Genomic DNA, 15,755 nt, shown 5'->3' on the forward strand with positions numbered 1-15,755 from the left:
AGACTGAACCAGTAATCCCCAAAGCCACAGCCTTCATCTCAGGAGCAGAACGAAGGGGCAGGGACACAGCAACAGCAAATGGGCAGGTGAAACTATGAGTACATCATTGACTGAACTGGGTGGAGGAGGGTGGGGGATCCAGCAGCTGTGCCCAGGGTCAGAAATCCTGTGTACACAGAGGACAAAGGGCCTCTTGTCATGTGCAGAAAGCAAAGGTCACTTTTGTGGTCTTTCAAGATCACTAGGGGTGACAATTTGCAGGTCAAAATTCTTGACCAGAGACAAGTCTCTGTGCCTCCTCAATGAAGTCAGCAGCTGTGGCAGCTGATTGAACAGAGTCAATGTATCAGACTAGCCTAGACTGGACTTCACCTGCTGGTGCCACCCCTGGAGCCACCCTCCCACCAAGGAGATGCCAGTCAGGAGCTGACCATTTGCCCACACAAATGGTAATATCCTGCTCCCAGATTGCATAGACAGCACTTGCCACACAGTGGGTCCCTCCTCAGTATAACAAGGCTGGCCTGAGACAAGGCAAACCACAAAACAATCAGCAGCAGAGAAAAGAGAAACAGCCTGTCTCTGGATTCTCTGTCTTACCACATGCCTCTTCACAGTTAATCAGATCAGCAGATCACACTGCCACATTCTGGAGAGTTTCAGCTCTGGTGTTTAATTTCAAGTTGTTGAGTCTGTGTTGCTTCCTGGAACATGCGATCCTTTCCCAAACACATAGTTTGAATTTATTCAGGAGGTTCTCAGGATGTGAATGAGCTCCAGACTCAACTCTTGTTGTATTGACATGTAGGATATGTCTCTAGGATGTGCTGTAGTAATAGTATTGGTCAAAACCCCAGTCAATGCTGGTAATCTAGTGTTCAAGGTAGATTCCAAGTCAGTACATTTATTACTCTTTCTTTCACAAAAATAATGTAGCACAAAGCAAAGATCATGAGGGTCCCCTCCCCTTAAAGTACAAGGTCTGAGTTCTCAACTTAGGAAGACATAGGCCTGATCAAAAACAAAGTGCGAAGACAGTTTGGCACATACTGGGTTTGAAGTTACGGACCCTGGGTCTGACATCCCCTGTTACCACGGTTTGATCTAAGCCAGCCCCATGTAGCCCACAGCGAGATGCAGGAGAGAATTGAAGGAGTAAAAGTGGATTGACTCACGGGTTGAGTTAGAGACAGTATAATAGAAAAAGCAAAAGCTACATCCACAAGCAAAGCAAATCAAGGGATTTATTCATCCCTTTCCATGGGCAAACAGGTGTGTTCAGCCATCCCCAGGACAGCAGGGCTCTAACAGACACAGCTGTGACATAGGTAGACAAATGCCATCATTCCTAATGTATTTCTCCTTCCTCCTTCCTCCTTCCCCCTGCACCTTTATACACTGAGCATATGGAATGGGATAGTCATTTGTGTCACTGGTGGGCAGCTGCCCTGGCTGTGTCCCCTGCCAGCTGTGACCCCTCCCAGGCTCCTCGCTGGTGGGACACACTGAGGAGCAGACAAGGCCTTGACACTGGGTGAGCACTGCTGAAGGAGAAGTAAAATATCGCTGTATTACCAACACTGTCTCCAGCAAATCCGCACCTCAGCCCCATACCACTGCTCTGAAGAAAGTGAATTCTACCCCAGCCCAAACCAGCATAGCTGTGCACCGTGTATCTGCTGCACCGTACTAACATACAGCGTTGTAGCTAACGCTCTCTGCTTCAGCCGCAGCAGTTTGCCGTCAGTTGTTGTCCCTTCACTGTCCCTTAACTGACTGTAACTCTGTGGTACCAAACTGAGGGAGGACGGCCCTGCGAGCTGTGCTCTCCGCGCTGGTGCTCACTCAGGGGGTGCCTGAAGGCACCAGGGGCCTGCCCGCGCTCAGGCACAGGCGGGGCGGGCAGCGCGCCCCAGGGCCCCGGTGAGCCCCGGCGGGCCCCGGTGAGCCCCGGCGGGCCCCGGTGAGCCCCGGCGGGCCCTGGTGAGTCCCGGTGAGCCCCGGTGAGCCCCGGCGGGCCCCGGTGAGTCCCGGTGAGTCCCGCGGAGCCGCGACCCCCGGCGGGGACGGGCGAGCGGCGGGCCCGGGCAGGCTCTGCACATGCTCGGTGTGCCAGCCCGGGCCGCTCGCACTGCCCTCGCTGGGCTGCGAGAGCTGCGGCACCGCCGAGCTGCTCGCCGGCTCTTGCGCTCGCTGAAGACATGGCATTTTGCAGGATCTCAGACAGGCTTCCAGGAGCATCTTTTTAAGACAGTCCATAACAGAATATAATGTTTCCATCAGGCTCTTGCCTTGGCAACAACCTGCAGCCGTAAAGCGTGTTTAATTCTCTGAGAGGAAGACTGGTGACAGCTATCGTTTAACTGTGTACTGTAATATATGAGATTCTACCCTGAGAACCCTGGAGGTGGCATTTGTCTGGTCTGGTTGTAAATAATGAGATAGATCACAATGGATTTCAGTTCCTCATCCGTGTTTGACCAGCACAAAGGTAAGTCACATGCTACTAATTTCAAAATCCTCTGGTCCTCCAATGCGTCCCATGCAAATGTACTAAGATTACTTGACAGAATAAATAACATTAATTTTTGGGAAATATTAGATTTATTTTGGTTTCATGTAAAGGAATTTCTTCCATCAGTTTTAGACTGGATGGATATTTCAGTCTATTGCTACAGTGATTTCAAAAAATTAATTTTCAGCAGAATAGCAACAGCATCTGGCTACTCTTATGGTTAGCACTGAGATATATATATATTTATCTTTATATTGTATTGGTCTTTTTGTGGTTATAGATACTAAAAACAGTTGCAGTACTAGCAAACAGAGCAGTTTTAAATGGAGTAAAAAATTTAAGAACAGCTTCTTTTCGTAAGTCTACACTAAAAGGACTAGAAGCTGGCGAGTGAAATACTTTGCTTTGGGAAATTTATCTGTATAGGTGAGTATTGCCACAATTGCAAATTTAAGATATCACTAAAACTCCCAATGTAAAGATTTTATACATTGTAAGGTTGCTATGGAAATACAAATGTCTCTTTCTTGTCTATTTTGAAGTTAAAATGTTAAATTTCATGTCTTTATTTGTCAATGCAAGATTTATGTCTTACATCTTAATCCACTACAAGTGTAGCGACATTCCTTTTATGTTCCCAAAGCAGGACACTGTCATTGCTTGATTATGCCTGTTGAAACAAATTTCTCTTGTAAGTTGGCTTACCAAACAATACGTGTGCAGTGGCCACAGTTTCCAGTGCAGACCTGCAAAATACCTGAGCTGACGTGGCCACACAGTCCCCACAACGAAAGGGCTGACAGTGGGACAAAAATGAAAGCAGGAGGAAGACAAGGCACTGACTTTTTGGGAAGCTGAATGCTACAGGTTGTACTTCTGTGCTTGCCTATACTTCTTTGGTGAACCCAAAGTGAATACAGCCCATATAAAGTGGTGGGTTTATGGCTGCCCTTCAGCCACAGTAGCACTCAAAGCCTGAGCAGTCTTGGGAGGACTGGTCTACATCAACCCAGCTGAGCTGGGACCCCCATGTAATGGGGGACGAGTGGGAAGTAAAACTGAGTGACAAGAGAGAAAAATCTATTACCAACAAGTATAAAGGAGAAAGGGAAGTGCAGTGTTAAAAGGGTGATCTGTACTGCAGGAAAAGAGACAGGTATTCCTAAATCATGTGTGGATGACCTAAGGAGCCTTTTTCCCAACAGGACAGAGGTGTGGGGCTGACTGAGCTTCTGCAGCTCCAACCAGCCATTCCAGCCTCTGCTTCTGCAGCACAATGAGTGTCCTCTGTGCCACATGCCAGTCCAGCAGGGCTCAGAGTGGGGAGGCAGAGGTAAAATCCTGCATGCTCAGTGCCATCGGGATGGCTGCCAGGGAGCCAGTGTAAGCGGTACCAGGAATGAGGCTGGGATATCACCGAGGCTGGAGAAGGCAAAGCCAAATCTCCAGATTATTTAGGGGGGCAGAAGGCAGTGCAGGAGACCTCAGACCCAAACGATTTTATCCAGGCAGAAGGGATAGTGTTGGGAGGCAACATCTACCTATACCTCCCCTTGCTCCTAATCTGCCCCTCTTCTGCTGCCAGCCCACTCTCCACACTGAGCCCACCCTAATTTCTGTCCAGAATCACCTGCAGCCTGTGTCACTCTCCACCTACATTGGCTCCCCTGCCAGAAGGTCCCTTCACTATACATTCATCACCTCTGCTGTGCCGGCGCTGCAGGAATGCTTGCTCATTAGGTGCTTTGTGATTTACTGCGTGCCTTCCCGGGTAGCTGCGTGGGAGGTGGATGGGAAGCAGGAGCACAAAACACGCAGTAATGGGATACTGAGCTCATTGGTTACTATGCAAAGAATACTCTGTTTAAAACTTACTGTGTATAGTGGATCGTGTCTAAATACCATCTTATTGTGTTGGTACATTATTGATTTAAGCAGGTATCCTTTTTTTAGCAAGGAGAAGGGAAATGTCTTTCATTGCAGCAATTTATAACAATGGAAGAATACAAACTATCTTTCAGACACACTAAATTTCTCTCTCTTGGTCCAAAAAAAATTCAGCTGTCCACACAAACCCTTTTTTCTCCATCCCATACATCAGAAGATTCTCCCAACTATAAATAAAAATAAATCCCCAGCATTTCAAGTCTGAAAATCATACTGTCTCTTTACAATTCTTTTGCTCAATAATATCTCTTAATACTTAAAATAGTAACAGGAATGTGGGACTTACAGAAGGCAAACAGCACCAGAACCCCTTCCTTGCTAATATTGCTTGGTGCCATTTAAATAAATGTCTGCTGTTTCTGATTTCAAATGTTTACTAAATAAACAGAGAAGCCAGACAAAGGCCTGCGCTGGTGCATGCGCTGCCAGGCACCCACAGGGATTATTACTTTGTTGAGTGTTCAATAAAATTGCAGTAGTAGAGAGTAAGTTACACTTTTCAAAAACTGCCCCCCGCCCCCACTGCCCCTGGATGCTGATGTGCTGAAAACCAATAAACTACACAGTACTGTGTCCTGACAGCCAGGTGTAGAAGGTCATATATGGCCTTTGGCTAGTGGTGGAGACAAGGGGGATTATGAGAGAGAGAGTAATAAATTACATGCATAAATAGTTTTTTTTCATAATGAATGTGAATTGTCCTATTATTCTGTCTTCAGCTTTTAATATCTTGTGTTTAGGAAGTCCAAAATCAATCATTGTCATGTACATGTACATGAACATGTACACCAAGCTCCTGCAAATTTATATAGAACTTAAAAATCCAATGTGCTAGAAAGCATGCACTTACGCGCCTCTAATGTGCACTTTGTAGAACAACAAATCAGCCAACATCACAAATCATGTAAAACATGCACTCTTCATAGTACATCAGAGGAGAATTAAGGAGGAAAATTAAGGTAATGAAAAGCACAATTTCACTGCTCTGAATCCTGTAATAATTCTCTTTTGGTATACTCTCTTTCTTGATCAAAAGAAAACTACTTTGCCTTGAAGAAATTATACATCCTTAAAACACTGCAGGTTATTTCAGAGAGACTGATGTGTAACTTTGATTGTTTCTGAGGATTTTAGCACCACCCTCTATCATTTAATCTTTTCTTCAAGACCTTTCTACACCACTACTGTCAGCCTGCAGTTTCTCCCCTGCCTTTCTCTATACACAAGCACTGAAATGGATCTTCTGCCTTTCTGAATGTAACAGCTGCCTTTCACCAGTATCACAGCAATTCTCTAAAATGTAAAATGTACTTGAAATGGGACCGTACTTAGTGGCATTTCTTGAACTGCAGCATAGCAATGGAGTAACTGTAACACATCAGAAGGTGAAGAGTCAGGCATTTGGTTGTTCACAATCCCTTTCTGCCACGTGGTGCTTGTGACCCAGCCACAGCGAAGCCCCCAGCAGGGTAAGCTCACAGAGGGTGGGACACAAGCACTCAGTGCTTCACTGTTGCCTTCTGCAAAATGCCCACTCTCTGAACCATTCCTCTTCTGCCCAGGAAAATGTCTTCAAAAATAAATGTCCTACTAGCTTTGTGCCCATACTTCTCCAGTCCTTGACAGGGTAAGCAGGAGGAAGATGAAGTGGTCATGTTGTTCACCTGGAGCCAAGTGTGTCCAGCACAAATGGCATCCGGGCTCTCCCAGCATTTTCTGCTCTCTGTCATGTTAAGCATCAGAGGACCATTTATCTGTCCTCCTTCTCACTCCCCCTCCACAATCACACAGGTCAAGACATGCCACTTGAAGTTGTGTCACCCTACAGAAACGGAATTAGTGTCAGTCATCTTTATTCAGATCCCAACAGGAGCATTCATCCATTCCTCCTGGCCCAGGCTCCCAGGCAGGTGACAGCCTCCTCCACCTGCCTCTCCTTGCTCTGGCAGATTGGACTTGTGGGTGGGGAAGTGTAAGTCTTTGTGGCTTCATGCCACCATCCTTTAACAGGAATAGAGCCTGTGTTCTGCAAGAAGAGGCAGGGGCAAAACTTAATTCCATTCATTTTTCCATCCATCCATCCATCCATCCATCCATCCATCCATCCATCCATCCATCCATCCATCCATCCATCCATCCATCCATCCATCCATCCACAGTTGTACTTCCCCTCCTTATGCAAAAGGATAATGAGCCCAGCAGAAGCAAAGGGGAAGTGTCTTGGTTTTACCTGGTGGAGAAAGGGCAGAGATGTTCAGAGACACCCATGAAGGAGTGCACCCTTGTCCTCATCTTCCTGCCACAGCACCCTCCAGGTAAGAAACTGCTCTGCTCAGGAGATGGAGATTTCCCTTTGGTGGCTAGATTTCTGTGCTCCTGACTCTCAGCAGAAATACTTAACAGAACCTACAAGGCAAAAAAATAGAGTACAAAATTTACATGGGTAATGCATCAAAGGAGGTGAGGGCCCCTTTGATTCACAGCCTGCCTCACTGCATCTTGCAGTTTCTTTCCCAGTGCCTGCAGCATCTTGTCTCTAGCACGCCCACACAGCACCTGCACAGCTGTACACGACAGCAGCCGTGAGAGGAGCCATGCTCAGGGCTGGCTCCACCCTCTCTGGGTTTACCTCCAGAGACTGGAGGACAAGAGGAGCAACACAAGCTACCAACCACTCGGACCTGAGCTTGTCATTAACATGTTTTTGCTGAGTGTACTGATTGTGGGAGGCATCTTCAGGTCTGATGTAGTAAGGAAATATTACTAACTGAACCAGTGGTGAAGTCACTTCTTTTTCTTCACCTACTGATGATGACTCTCCAGCAGCAATGACTCCTCGTCCCTCTGGATTTCCCAAGCCCACAGGACAAACCTCCTGAGCCAAATGAACAGTTGCCTCAGCAACAGACCCCTCAACAGAATAAAAATCAAGTTAACATTTTTATTCACAAACTTTATGAAGTGTGTAATTTATAATACCAGTTAAGAAAGAAAATAAATTAGATTCTCTTTAGCTGAGGAGAAGTGGAGAGGGAATCTGTGGCAAAGGCAGATTAACATCAGCTTTTTAATTTTCCCAGAGTTCCAGCTTTGACAGACTAACCCATTCCAGGGTAAGAGCAGATTGTGTTTCCATGGCAGCCAAATTTGAAGTCCAAAGTACTGATTGCACCCAGTGAGAGAAGATCACGAGCAGAATTAGGCTAGGCTGTGAAATCCAACAGAGAGCTCATGTAAGTTCATCTAATACAACATCTGATCACAACATGAGCAGTGTGGCTAATACTTTACAACATTATTTATAGATCTTTTATCACTTAAAAAATATAAATAGTCATACTATCTCCAGAAGTTTGACAGGACAGATAAGTCACCAGTCACTTAATCTGTCATCAGATTATCTTTGATCAACTCTCTAGTGTGACTTAGGCATTTTCTCCAGCTATCAAGGTATTGGAGTGGCTGGACAATGTTAAGTTTTATAGCTCTGACCCTGTCCTGGTTTAGCCTGGAATAGAGTTAGTTTTCTTCTTAGCTGCCAGTGCTGTATTTTGCTTTTAGTATGAGACTAATGTTGAAAACACAGTTCTGTTTTAGTTGTTCGTAGTTAGTGCTCACTCTAAATCCAGGACATTTCAGTGTCCTGTGCTCTGCATTGCTCAGGTGCCCCAGAGGCTGGGGGAGCAAGGCCAGCAGAGCTGACCCGACCTGGCCAAAGGGATGTGCCCTACACAGAGCAGCATGGCCAGGATGGAGCTGGGGGGAGCTGCAGCATGACAGGCTGGACACCAGTGAGCAGGTGGCGAGCAACTGTATTGTGCATCACTTGCCTTTCTTTGGTTTTATTCATCTGTTTCTCTCCTTTTATTACAATTATTAATGATGCTGTTGTGGTGGCCGTGGTGATGATGATGATGATGTGTTATTTCAATTATTGAACTGTTCTTACTTTAACCCAATAACTTTACCATTTTCTGTTTCTACTTCCCACCCCACAGGGGTCAGGGCAGTAACTGAACATTGGGGACATCTGGGGCTAAAGCCCATATGACCCTCAGCCACTGTGAACAGTACAACTCACTGCAGCTGTGCTTATTTTTGAGTTAATAGGAATAAGAAACATGAGACTGTTTCTGACCAACAATACATATCTAGAGCATTTTACCATTACATCAGATTTGACCCTACAAAAATCTAGTCTTTTGACTCCTTGAGTTAAGAGGTTAATAGTCCACTTGAAGCCAAAGGAGGTGCATACATGTGGAGCATGACATGACAAGTCTGAAAGGAAGTGAAAAGGAAAGAAGCAAAGAGAGTCTTATTTCTTTAGAAAGAAAAGCCTGAGGAATGTTCCAGAACAGGTCCTGCAAGGCATCTGCTTTAAATAATAACTCACACTGTAGCTGCCAAACAAAATAAACCTCTCCTGGCTTCCAAGCAATAGTCCACTTTTCCTTTTTGCAGGAATTATCAACACAAACCATTGCTGCCAGAAGTTTACTCTCCTGAGAAGAGAATTCCCTTGGATATTACAGGGAAGTGAAAAGCCTCAGTCTTCTGACTGGTACAAGGATAACACCAAAATTGAAAACACCTGAGTCCTGATTTCATCCTATCTCATAAAAGTGCAGCCAGAAATATTACGAGCTAGTTCAGTTATTACATTTTTTTTCAAGTCATGTTACGTTAGTATGATTTCTTACAAGAAGTGGAAACTTTCCAGAATCTTTCTTAAGTACTTTCAGTGTCTATGTTTGAAAGTTTTTGGAAGAAGTTATGATGAAAACCAATTTTCAGATGACTAACAAAAACCACAGTGCTGTTTAGATACACTTTGTTCCGCCCCAAGTTACACAGTTATTTAAACTCAGTGAGACAAGTGTCATTGTTTTTCCTGTTTGTCATTTGTGCTTTCTCTCTCTTTGCTCATGGATGTGGTCCTTGTCTGCAGGTGATGCAGCAGAGGAGATGGACCTGGCTGTGGTTTACCAAGCAGCAGCTAACGGCGATGTGAACACCCTGACTGCAGTGATCCGGGAGGATCCTTCCATCCTGGAGTCTTGTGACAGAGAGGGTAAATGAAGGCCCAGCTTGTTCTCAGGAGATCTGTGGCTTCAGCTTGCAAATTAAACTTTCCATTTTTTTATTCTGATTTTTTAGTTCAGAAAATTAATTTAGTAGCAGAATATGGGAAATTTGAGTTATTCCTTGGAACATCCACTGGAAATACACAGTTTGGATAATTCCTTCCCCCTGTAATTGTAAGATATTTTTATATGATTACAAATAAGCTGTTTTACTATGATTAGACAGTCCTTTACCGTTTATTTAATTTGTCTTATTTAGGGGTATGCTGAGAAACTGCTGACATTTCAGGGGAAGAATATTTTTACCAATGCCAAATGGCATTCTGGACATCTCTAAAGCAGAGGTTATATTATGTGTACAGTCACAGTTTGAATGGTTTGGTCAAGTAATTTTTTTGCCAATGGTTACAATGTGCAATTATCTAAATGATCTGTTTTATCTGTCAGGCTGTGCTCATTTTGTGTTCCAGTTACTATTTAATGTTATTACAAATTATTGTACATTGGCTGGGTTTTATATGCATCTATTTCCGAAGTGAGTAAGAACCACAGATCTCTGGAAGCTGTTCTCAAAGACAACTTTTTTTGTCAGAAGTATTTTTTTAATTGCAGTTTCTTATAAGGGGTCCATATGAACACTGTCTTTTCTAATCTTTAACAGCTTTTACCAAGCTACCAATTTTTCATATACTTTAAACCAGGCATTCTAACTGATATCTTTAAAACATCTACTGGTTAGCAGAGGTAATTTACTCAAGACAAAATGGTCCCTTTCCATTCGTTAATGGGAGAAAGACTAGGTGTGAATGGTGGGTGGAGTAGGAGGAGATGGACTGGCCAGGAGTACTTCAGCTCTGGAACTAACTTATCTCCTAGGTTGTCCATGCAAATGTAACTAAAGAGCAGCATTGCAGCACAAAACATACAGCTCATATTCTGCACGTTTTTTAGGCTCTGCATGACCTCAGGTTGAGTAGCACATTTCCTCAGCAATTCATTGAGTTCAGTAAGAATAATTATTCTTCAACTATAGGTGAAGTTTCTACTAGTCTTATAGTTTCTAATACTCATGTTTATTTCCAGCCTAGTAATTTTAAAATGCTTTGTCAGATTCTGCAGGAAAATCTCCTGCTGTTTTTCAACATTTAACAGAATGGAAGGAAGAGGGAGCAATTAAATTGTACAACACTTCATGAAGAAATTAGAGTATCAGGTTTAAAAGGAGATTTCAGGCATTTCTCAAAATGGAAATTTTTTGCAGAATATTAAAAAAGTTTCTATAAAAACAGGAAATAAAATATCGTAGAGCAAATCCAGACTTCAAATTAAGTTGTTCTCTGCATAAAGGGCCAACTTTTATACCTTTGCGAGGGAAACAGCTTGATTTTGTAAGTCTTTTGAATATACAGACATAATGAAGCTGGGGTTTGAGAAAATTAGACAAGCACCATCTGGTTACTAGTCATTCTGAAGGATATCAGCCTCCAAAATGGCGTACAAAGCCAAAAGTTCATTTTGGGAACCTATCAACAGAAAAGCAGAGTTAATGAGGCAAAACTTTTGCTAATATAGTCATGCTCTTTTTAAAAACAGTGGTCAGCGACTGTCATAGAAATTACTTCCTGACCAAAAAAAGCTGAGTACAACTATTGGACAGTTGTCAGAGAAAGGATTTGTTAGTTTGCCAGTGTTAAGATTAGAAAATAAAAAACTATATCTTATAGACATGACACAACAAATGTTAAAATAAATTTGGCTTTCTTCCCCAGGTTGCACACCTTTGATGCATGCTGTGTCAGGACGCCAGGTTGACACAGTGAAGCTTCTGTTGAAGATGGGAGCTAATATTAATACTCAAGATGCTTGTGGACGTACCAGTTTATCTCTGGCAACTTATTTGGTACCAAGACTTGGGGGACAAGGATGGAGTGAAGGGAGTAAATGTGCAGACCAAATAAGATTTCTGCTTATACTACAAGAAGAAAAAAAAAGCACAAAACATTTGGTTCTAGACAAGAGAGGAATTGGTTTTGAAGCTTTACTACAATGCAAAGCTGAGCAGTGATTATTACAAGAGGATCAGGTCTCCTGTCAGACACTCCTGTCAGAGTGTCCTTTCTCTTTTGGCTTGTAAAATCAGTGCATGATATGAGGATCTCACAAGAAAATTGCTTTTCTTTTGTATACTGCAAGTCCCCTCTTGTTGTTATTAGGCAGATTGACTTCTCCCTCTTGCATAGCCAGCATTAGATATTTATGCTCTAGTGAGGGCTTTCCTGTCTCAAACTCTGAAGATCAGCAGGCAAGTGTTACTGCACACTGTATGAACCAGGGCATTGCTTCTTTTCACTGTGATGCTGGACTTTGGATGGCCAGGTTGGTGGCTGAAGTTCTAGGTGCTGCAGGTGCTGGTGCACTTGCTCAGATCATGAACAATGAGCCCCTGATGTTCAGTCTACCTGCAAATTACAGGAGGGGCAGACATCCCACTCAGACATTTGGGAAAAGAATTGTACTTAAGAATCTGTCTGAACTGAAGCAACACTAGTCTTTTTCTCCTTAGTCTTCTACTCCTTGCAGGAGGTAATTCAGGTTTCAGAGAGAAAGTGGGGACCAAGTTAGCTGAGCAGACTGGGCTTCCATCATTAATTGGACAGAAAGGAGGAAGGAGTGTGCCGCCATGGCTGCACAGTATGAGTTAAGCTGGATGACTGCCAGCGCATTTAAACAGACACTGTGGCAGCCTAATTAAATGACATCCCTTGCACGTAGTTTCTTCCTGAAAATTTAGGACAAAAACAATGTTCCTGCTTAGCTATGCAATATTCAGCCAGAAAATAAGTGTAGAAAATAACAAAACAGGCAGTCTCATCCAGTGCAAGGAGCATGCCCCTCTTACTTGACAACAAACATTTCCTCTGCAAGATATTTTAAAAAAATCCCATAATAACTGTCACGCTTCTTTTTTCCTTCCTCTTTTCCCGGAGGGGAAAAATATTCTTTGGAAAAAAATAAATGACTGGAAAAGACTTAAACCGCCCAGGCTTCTAAGTTTCCATTTCTGTTTCTGTGAGGGATATAACAAGAGGTCCAGAGAGAATTCTGCTGTGATGTCTGTCCAGACAAATGGATTCAGGAGCGTTGCACAGTCAAGACTGTGTGTGGCATTTGGAGGTCTTGTACTTCCACCAAGAGCTCCAACAGGGGTGTTTTGACCCTATCATTCCACACATTTTCCCCAGAAATGCTCGTAATGCGCATCCAAAATAGCTCATACAAGAGGGAATGGTCTTTGTCAATTGTCTGCTGAAGTTTTAACAAAACACTTAAACTCATGCTTGGTTTTCTTCAGACAAGTATATGCTGAAAGATTTATGCAGTCACAACCAGACTGTTTACTTGCTTTTATGTTGAGGTGATCAATAGAAGGTTTTAGTCCAAGAACTGATTCATCCCATCTGTTTTGGTGCTATTTTCAGTCTAACACTGCCACTAGTACAAACTTCTGCAACAACATTTATAAGACCGCACTCTAAGGCTTTTTACCATTGATTTGCCATCTTTGCTAAAATCTCACAAACAAAATCAGATTGAGTGCTTGTGTTCTTGGTTTAATCCAGCATGATTGAATTCACGTGCAAGAATATGTGTAGTATCTGCTAGTGATAGAGGAATTAGCAGGTTTTTAATCACTGTTAGTGCTTGCAGGGGGAAAAGAAACAAACCCAAAAAAACCCAAAAATCACAGTGTAAATGAAACACTTCATCAGAGAAATTAACAACTGAGGTAGTTTGAGACCCAGACTCCAAAGAGGAACTACTCCTAGTGCTTAGAAACCTCTACTGAGGTAAAAAATTCCAGTTTCCCTGTTGACAGAAATGGCTGCAATCACATGTGAATCCCAGCATCAACAAGAAAAGATCTGGCCTTATACTTTTCACTTTCCTCTGTGATATGGTCCAATTTCTTTTTTAGGGCTGGCTGGAAGGCTGTGTCAGCCTGCTCAGGAATGGTGCTAAGCAGAACATACCTGACAAGAACGGGAGGTTGCCACTACACGCTGCCACCGCAGAGCCTGACGTGAGGTATGTGCCTGGCTCCCCAAGGAGAGCCCACAGCAGGAAAAATAGTTGTGACAGCTACGCTTGTGACCTGTGTCTTTGTTTAGTGGTTACTGTGAAGGGGGTAGAGAGGAGGAAAAACGTTGTGCAATGCTTGTGTACCAGAGATCGATGGCCGGGTAAAGAGAGGAGCCTGTTTTAGTATTGCAATAGCTGGAGGAGGGAAAATAATTAGAAGAGAGATTGAAACCCTACATTTCCCCTGCCCAACTACCTTTTTGTCCTACCACATGAAATAGTACAAGACTCCTTCTCTGGACTTCTCCTCTGAGTAGCATGGCAAATGTGAGAAAAGTTTTCCACAAGACAACCTCTCTGAAAATCCCCAACCCTAAAGGGGAAGTTAAGGACTGGTGGTCTGGCTCATTTTTAACCACTTTTACTGAAGGTAGAGTAACAGCTACAGAGTGTCTTCACAGAACTCTTAAGAAAGATTCTCTTTTTCTGGTTCCAGCCTGTGACAATAGGGCAGTTTAATAAATTTTGATTTGTATATCTGAATAAATTCACTCAAAAAACTCCCCTAAGTCATGCCTGAAGGTGTAGAATGGCATTAGAAACAGGTAAAACATTCAGTACACGCAATATGTTCATGGGACTTCATCACTGAGTCCATAATTTTGTTACTGTAGCCATGTCAGACCAGGCAGACACCTGGCCATTTCTGCTGGTCTTGTTCTCCAGCCTTTTTTAACAGCTTTATTAATTTTCCACATTGTCTTTGCTTTTCATGTATCACTTGGAGAGAATGATTTGAGGTTTCTGCAGAAAGAAGGTCCCTATCATTAAACAAAGCCCACACAAGAAAGAAGACAATGTTTGTACAGCACCACACATGTTGCTACTTGAAAGGGAACACTAATCTCCTCTACCAGGAGCACACTAGGTCCCCTGAATGTTTTTCACGTTCTCCAAGGATACAGACAGACCCTTCTTTGCTCTGCATGGTTTTCGTGTTCCTCTGTCTTCCCACTGGGTTTGCTCCATGCCCAGACACAGGCCTGGAACACTGAGCAGAGGTTTTCCCATCATGGTCGTTGTCAGTGCCTTGTCATCCTATGTCATTGCCAAAAGAGAATATGCAATGGCCAGTTGTGAAATGCTCTTGCAGCTAAATTTGAAAGCTAGCAGTCTGCTGCTACAACCTCACATGCTGAAGGCAGCATGGAAAGACAAGAGACAATTAGTGTATTGATTTGATAATTGATTTATGTGCTCCAGTGCATTCCACAGAGCCTAACAGGCAAGGTGGAAAGAGAATTCATTCCTGATCTATGCCTTTAAGAGTAGATAGCAGAGAAACCTCAGCTGCTTGGGTGGATATCTACATATTTAAATGTAGCACTTAGGTTGCCATAGTGGTCTAATGGTGTAACTGAGTCAAAGTTTGCTAGTGATAAACATTCTAGTCAAATAATTAGATTTCTTTCACATACAGTGGTGTCATTGATCATATCAGGAGTTGAACCACAGAGTCCTGTATCAGATTACGAAACTATGTGATAAATGGTTTTACAAGCATACTATGGTTATTTCACTTTGGTTTTCCTCTCTAGCTGGTATTTACCAAGACCTGTTTTCAGACACGGAATTTCTGAAATTCTGAGTCATTTTGCTAATCTTTCTTAACTTTTACAAACTTCTACCCAACCACTCACAACAAGCATAGTGTCATCCTTTTCAGATTTCCTGCAGTATGACTCCGAAACGGAGATGTGACACTTCTTTTCTACAAGAATTTGTATCCATATGCAAATGGATTTGAAGTCAATGCAAAATCCCTGTGCTGGAATCTGCCCAATCGTCAGCCTTTAGGGACTCTACTTTAAAAGAATCCTAAATTTGGACTTTCAACACCTGAGGATGATGTTACCTATAGATAAGATTTCCACCTGCAGAATTGTCAAAATCATCCCTAAACAGCTGTAAATATCTTCTTTTGAATATTTTATGTAGCTAGTTCTTTATTACCAGTAGGGAAGAACAAAGTTGACATGAAACGTTAATCTGATGCACACACCTGAGCACAGTTCAATCCAGAAGATACACTAGAAGTGGTTGAAGATAAAAAGTAGCAAAATATT

General features: G+C 43.1%; 1 protein-coding gene across 1 annotated transcript in view; it reads left to right on the forward strand.

Moving 5' to 3' along the window:
* The first annotated feature begins 2,141 nt into the window (after positions 1 to 2,141).
* The window catches only part of ANKRD55 (ankyrin repeat domain 55), a 46,788-nt gene continuing 33,174 nt past the window's right edge, over positions 2,142 to 15,755 (forward strand). Inside the window, exons 1-4 of the mRNA XM_058044114.1 lie at positions 2,142 to 2,491; positions 9,414 to 9,536; positions 11,319 to 11,449; positions 13,526 to 13,635. Coding sequence (XP_057900097.1) covers positions 2,452 to 2,491; positions 9,414 to 9,536; positions 11,319 to 11,449; positions 13,526 to 13,635 — 404 coding nt within the window. The 5' untranslated portion in view covers positions 2,142 to 2,451. The remainder of the gene's footprint in view (positions 2,492 to 9,413; positions 9,537 to 11,318; positions 11,450 to 13,525; positions 13,636 to 15,755) is intronic.

This window comes from Melospiza georgiana, chromosome Z, assembly GCF_028018845.1.
Source record: "Melospiza georgiana isolate bMelGeo1 chromosome Z, bMelGeo1.pri, whole genome shotgun sequence".
In the NCBI taxonomy this organism is placed as follows: domain Eukaryota; kingdom Metazoa; phylum Chordata; class Aves; order Passeriformes; family Passerellidae; genus Melospiza; species Melospiza georgiana.